Genomic DNA, 6,823 nt, shown 5'->3' on the forward strand with positions numbered 1-6,823 from the left:
ATGATTAGAAGAAGCACAATTTATAGAAATAAGGTAACTGTAATTTACCTTAAATAAATAGATCAATTTTGAAAATTGCCAATTTTATTACAGACAATGCTATATAAAAGTATAGAATCAATCAATTTAAATCTATTAAAAACAATTGGACCACGAAGATAAAAGATTTATTCTAATAAAAATGATCATATAAATCTATGTTCAAGTAAAGCATAATATAATAAATAGAGCTTATTTATTAAGGTAATAAATGTTATAAAATAAACAAGAACGTAAGGATATTGTTATTAAATTAGATGAATAAGTTAGGATTTTTTAAGAAAGAGTACTATTTTATTAAAAGAAAAAGGTATAGACGGACTAGACGTAAGAGTTGTAGTCCAAAACTATAACACGTAACAGGTTAACAGGCCCTTTCTCTTCTACGAGGCCCTAAACTATAGACTCATAACGCATAAGCTGCGGCTTATTTATATGCGCAAATTTGGCCCTGGTTGTATAATAAAGATTATTTCAAATTTCGCATAAAAAAATCAAAAAAATTCTTCTTGAATTCGTACTTGGATCCTTCAGGCGATAAAAGAGACCTTTGCGGTGTGGCTTAATAATAGGCTACTGTATATACAGCTTATATTGTACTGTACTACTTAAATAGAAATTAAACTATAAATTAATCTTTTAAACTGGGCTTACATAAGAACTTTATAAATAGATCATAACGATTTCTATGTATAAGTACAGTAAATAAAATACAATAATCCTGAATTTTGAAATTTCTTCAGTACATAACAAAACATGCCTCATTTTGTTCTACATAAATAATTTATTATTTATGAATTTTATTTTTACTAAATTAATTATCTTGGCATATAAGATTTATTTGCAATTTAGCAAATAAATTCATTATTTACTTAATTATTTAAAAATATTTTAGGTAATATCATGAATAGTTTAATTTTCCGTCACTAGATGGCAATATGATTTTCTCTACATTAATGAAAATAAATTTATTTATACGTTTACAGTTTCATTGCTTTTATACAATAATAATTAATTACATTTATAAAATTATTCGAAAAAAAATTATAAAAATTATTTTGAATAATTAATTTAATGAATAAAAACAGAGTTTAAATAATAATTTCCATAAATGACGAACGAAAAGTAATCAAAAATAAAAAAAATATATATATAATACGTTGTAAATATTACCTTAAATTAAAAGAATTTTATCTTTTAATTTTTCCGATAATTTTCATTATTTTTCGCTTGAATGTTAGAAAGAATTTCGAATTTTAACAATTTTCTTTATATAAATATAAAGCTTACATTAATTTAATTTACGTATTAATAATATATTTATGACAAAGTGAAGTTCTTTGTATCGAAGACAGCTTTAATAGCACTAAAATTAGATTTGTATTGATTATGTCTACGATACAATCTACTTTAAAAAATCAACATGTTTCCATCAATAAATTTATTGCGAAGGGGAAAACACGTAATGGACTATACATTAATTTAAAGTTTTTAAAAAAAATAATATTTTGATGTGAAGTATCAAACTACACACTCTATTAATTACGATTATAAATTTGTATACGTATTTTTCTTCGAATTTTTCTTAAAATCACAGCAAACTTCAAGTCTAGAAAAGTGATTTCTTGCTGAGAAATTCTTCGATAACATTAACCCTTCTCTATTTTCGGGCACGTTTCTTTTTTATTTCAATGGATAACAACATTTTGCAACACGTAGTCACTTAAGCAATTATCACCTAACAAGCGAGAGAAAGGGCTGTTCCTTGTCACGACAGTTACCACAGCAACCGTTAACTATCAACTGTTGCCAAATCACCTTTTTTCTCTTCTTTTACATTATACAGCACGATTTAATTTCTAAATAAATATAGAAAACAAAGTCTAATATGTAATTTAGCTATAAATTTAATCGAAGAAATTTAATTTTATCACGTTTTTAAAACAGTAATAATGAACGAAGTAATGGTCTAATTCATACTAAAAATTTATGAGGTGTAATGTTTTTTAAATAAGAAATTTCTAATAATTTATTTAATAATTGTAATAATAATAAATCAATTTTAGTTAATTATCTTCTTTATATTAATATTTAATATATTACTAAGGACAATTTCAGCTTAGTCTTCAATATATTTTCTGTTTTTCAGAGATAGATACTGCCAAAGAAACGAAGTTTATCAGTTGATATGATATAACATCTGCAAATCAAGTAATTTTTATTGTTATTTTTTAAACAACAAATAAGAAAACTATGAAAATTCTTTGGTGTTTATAAATAAATCCTATTAAAATAAGTATAATAAGCTTACTTCTTAATGGTTTACTAATCTTTAAATCCTATTATACTTAAGAATAATCATAATAAATCCCATTATTATAATTCTGAAATGAATCCTATTATAAATAATCCTTTTCTTATTTTACAGCTTTGAATATAGTCAAGTTATTAAAAGAATACAAGTTGCCATTTTACTGTTTATTTAATGGAGAATATTGTTATATTGCTCAATATTTTTCGATTACTTGTAATTTATCTCAGGTATTAATATATGTAATTCTAGAATAATATATAGGCCTACATGGAAGGTATTTGGATTCAGCACTAATGTTTTACTAAACTTAATATTTTAATTTGGAACAATCGACATCATTATACAAAACTTCTGTACAGTATTACGTCAAGAAAATGTACACCTAATTGTTAAATATATATTTTTTTTTTCATAGACAAAATTGGCCAATTATTTAGGTTCCTAAACGTGTAATATGTTGGTTAAATGTAGTTTTATTTTTATAAAACAAGGACATCACTACTTACTATATATATACAAATGAAATTTAATATATTAATTTTATAATATCCTAATATATTTTGAAACAATGTTTAATTAATAGAATTTTGTGATTTTAAAAATACAAAATTAAAATGTATTCAACGATATTAAATGTATATAAAACTATGAATTTTTGGCATTTATTTATTAATTTCCTTTACACATTATCATTCGCTGCAGTTACAAAGCAAGTATGTCACAGGTTCTAGTGAAAAAATACTAAATGCATAAGTGCATAAATATCGTCACTAAAGTCCTAGTGATAAAATAATTTTAGAATCTAGTAAGAATTTTATTTTCGACTAGAGTTACATATATAGTATTTAGCATACATATTCCATAATTTTGTATGGGTTTTAAAATTATTTTTTTCTCTCAAAAGATGTTTGTAACCAATAAATTTTTCAAATTATATCGCCAAAAATTTGTGAAAAAATACCTAAATTTTATCTTTGATCAAGGTTAGAGCGAAGAAAAGGCAGATAAAGTTTAAACCTCTGGGCTCTAAAGGAAAGTTTACAACACCTTTTCTCATTACTGATAGAAAATAATTCGTAAAAATTGGCAACGAGAAGTTAATTATTTTAATATTAATTATTGAAAAAAAACCCATATTTTTGAAAAGCTATTTTAGCAATGCATTCTGTTAAAAACGTGCATAATATATTATATATAAATTAGCCAGCGTGCCTCAATGCCTCTAATTTTTGATGTTTCCTTTCTTAAAAATTGGTTATTCTATAGAAAATTTGGTTAATGACACACACAGACATCTAAATAACCTTTATTTCGTCTAAACATGAAAAAAAATTTTAATTTTATAAAATAAATACGAAAAGTTTCTCACTTAAATCATTTGACATTTATAAAATTTAACGTGCAGACAGACACTGACAAGCAGTTAAGTCAACTCCCGTTGACTTAATAAGTATCAAATTAAATACTTCAAAAGTTTATTAGATATTTCATCTGAATATAAAGTGAATATAGTTATTTAATTATGAAAAATTATTATTATTATATAATATTTTCGCGTATTTTTAAGCTATTTTGAAATCAAAATTGTAATTACATACTTCGTGCTTTCATTTAAAAATAACTATTATTATATTAATTAAAATTAGGGAAGTTAATGTTTTATATAATAAAAATCACAAATATATACTGTATTACAAATAAGTTTATTTTCTTCAAAATTCACAACAAAAATAGTTAAACAATAACTTTTATATATATTAATAATTTGAAATATTAACGTAACGATTACCTTTTTAAAATATTCTAACATATAACACGTCACAGTACTTAGTTAACGTAATCGAAATCAGCATTAGTTTGATAATACATTTAAAATTAACCAATTAAATATTATAACAAACATAAAAAAATTTTTAAATTATTAATTATTTAATCATTAAATGGAGTGTAAAAGATGGTTGTGACATATTTCGTTCGAAATCTTTGAATCACACCGAGAACAATGATGTCTTCCTAAAAAACAATAATAATTAACTGTCATTAGTATTAACGAGAAATAAATCTATTAAATTATATTTAAAATTATAGAATAAATTATATAATTTATTCGAAATTTTTATATTAGAAAACATCATTTATTGAAAGAATTATTTTGTGCATAAAATCAAGCTGTAATTCGTTATTATAAGAAAGTATCGTACTGAAACTAAGAGAATAAGAATTGTTAGTTAAAAAAACATAAATTTCATATACGCGAGACAATTTTATTATACTTTTTAAATAAATTTTAGATTTGAATTTATGATGATAAATAATTTTTTCTTTAAAATAGAAATTAATATTAAAATTTTTGTAGTTAAATTTCAAAAATGATATAGGAAATAACAAAAAATTACTTAATTAAGTTAGCATTTTAAAAATATAAATATATTTGATATCTTTAAAATTTCTAATTATAGGAAAAACAATTTAAATTAAGCCCTATCACTTGGGGCCAGCGCAAACTTTGGGTTCGGGCCTCACATTTACGGAAGCCTCACAAAAGGCATTTGTTACAGATTATTCTATAGCATTTCTTGAATATTTAAAATTTCTTTAAATTTTTATAAATTTTATTATTGAAAAATATCAACTTTTTTAACTTTATCTCTCTTTTTTTTTTAAATATAATGGGGGCCTCGAAAGGTAAGTGGCACCGACTCCTCTCGACTTCCTACACTGATTTTAATGAAAGTAGATCTAAGAGATTAAATTAATAAAAAAAAAGAATATATCTATTACACGTATGNAAAAAAAAAATATATATATATATATATCAAGATTAATCTTAATGAAATTAAAATATTTTAATAGGTTTGAAATACCTTTTCGCCATTTCTACAAGTTTCCATTCATTAAAAGAGCAAGCAACAAATACTCTGTTTCCTCCTTGGCACCATCTGAATACAATGGGCAACGATGATTCACTGATCGTCATACACGGTGTTAAAGTGCAGCATCGATGTCTTAATTCTTCTTCCTAAACAAGATAAAATTATTAATATAACGAAGTTAATTTATTATATACCAATCTCAATAACAATATTTACTTTATTTCTCTTATCTTCTTCTAATTTTGATGGACTAAATCGTACAAAACGTTGTAGAATCCTTTGCGAAGCGGTTTTATATCTAACAGGACTACAAAAATAATTCTCTTCAGAAAATGGTGATCCTTTAGAGGAATTATTACAAGGCGAAAATTCATTCTTGGTTCTTAATGCACAAGGTATATGAATGGGCTCGGTTTTAACCATATTTCTTTTTATATTAATTTTTCTAGAATTTCCCGATCGTTTAGAATTAAACAGGCATTTGTTTGTATGACTTGGACCGTTTCCCATCTAAAAATATATCAATCAAAATGTAATTTAATTTTAATAATTAAATTATATTAACTTATAATTAAAACTAATTAACTTACATTGAAATTTTTAGGAAATTTTTTTGTTTCGAAATCATTAATCTTTCAATCGAGAATTAACTCTAAGCGACGATCTAATTTGCATATTCGAAAGTCTTTGTTAAAATTTTTTTTTCTTTTTTGTGAGTAATTAAAATGACTTTTCTTAATTATTTAATAATTCTTTTATTTTAAAGATTAATAAAATAATCTTTAGTGAATATTTAAAATAATTTTCTAAATTATTAATTTTTCTCATTAAAATAATGTTTTAAAATTTTTTTACTTTATGAAAAATGTAGAAATAAAAGAAAATAAAAATAAAATAATAAAATCATGTTTTTATTTATTTTTATGAACTACAATATAAAATATATTTTCAGTTATTTTTTTTTACACGAATGATAATTTAATGAGCATTTTCTATTATAAAAATATAAAATAAAATAAAATAAAATGATGGTTTATAAATGAATTCATCGTTTTATTTAATGATGAATCAGCTTTTAACATGCAATAACTATTCTACAAAAGTTTATATTTAAAAACATTTAAAAAAAAAAAAACGAATTTTTCGTTCAATACAAATTTATTTAAAATACAAATTTCTTTGTTTTTTCCCCCAAATTTTTAAGCGTTTAGTTGTCGTTAATAGCAAACTGTAAAATCCATTGAAGTAACTTCTTTACTTCTATGTATATTAATGGACATCCATCATCAGCGCATCTGCATCCGTAAGAAGTTCGAAGTATGCCAACTAATTTATCTTCATTGTTTTCATTAATTATCAAGCTTCCTCCACTTTCTTCCTAAAAGTTAGAATATTTTAAATAATGAAAAAAAAATTTTTTTTTAAAGCAATAGAATTAAGAAAAGGACAGGACTTACGAGACACGAAGTAGGATGCGATGTTTTTCCACACATTTCCTTATATTCTAATTTATAAAATGTTAAATGGTTCTCACAATATTGTTTCTTTGTTATTTCTGCATTCATTTTCTTAAGGATATAACGTGAAGCTATTAAAA

The 6,823-nt window shown here is 23.1% G+C and overlaps 2 protein-coding genes across 2 annotated transcripts; both read right to left on the bottom strand.

The window, feature by feature from the left end:
- Positions 1-5,217: 5,217 nt before the first annotated feature.
- LOC111616955 lies at positions 5,218-5,877 on the bottom strand (the record flags this gene model as incomplete). The annotated part of the gene is made up of 3 exons (XM_023358306.1): positions 5,817-5,877; positions 5,443-5,736; positions 5,218-5,372 (listed from the first exon to the last, which is right to left on the bottom strand). Coding segments are annotated over exons 2-3 (449 nt in total), but the record flags the coding sequence as incomplete, so codon positions are not given.
- A 319-nt stretch (positions 5,878-6,196) lies between these two features.
- On the bottom strand, positions 6,197-6,809 carry LOC111616954 (trypsin iota-like). The gene is made up of 2 exons (XM_023358305.1): positions 6,684-6,809; positions 6,197-6,604 (listed from the first exon to the last, which is right to left on the bottom strand). The coding sequence occupies exons 1-2, from the start codon at positions 6,789-6,791 to the stop codon at positions 6,434-6,436; spliced, it is 279 nt and encodes a 92-aa protein (XP_023214073.1). The 5' UTR covers positions 6,792-6,809; the 3' UTR covers positions 6,197-6,433.
- Between the last annotated feature and the right edge of the window lie 14 nt (positions 6,810-6,823).

Source organism: Centruroides sculpturatus, unplaced genomic scaffold (assembly GCF_000671375.1).
Source record: "Centruroides sculpturatus isolate CEXI.00-Female unplaced genomic scaffold, Cexi_2.0 scaffold4383, whole genome shotgun sequence".
NCBI classification, from domain to species: Eukaryota; Metazoa; Arthropoda; class Arachnida; order Scorpiones; family Buthidae; genus Centruroides; species Centruroides sculpturatus.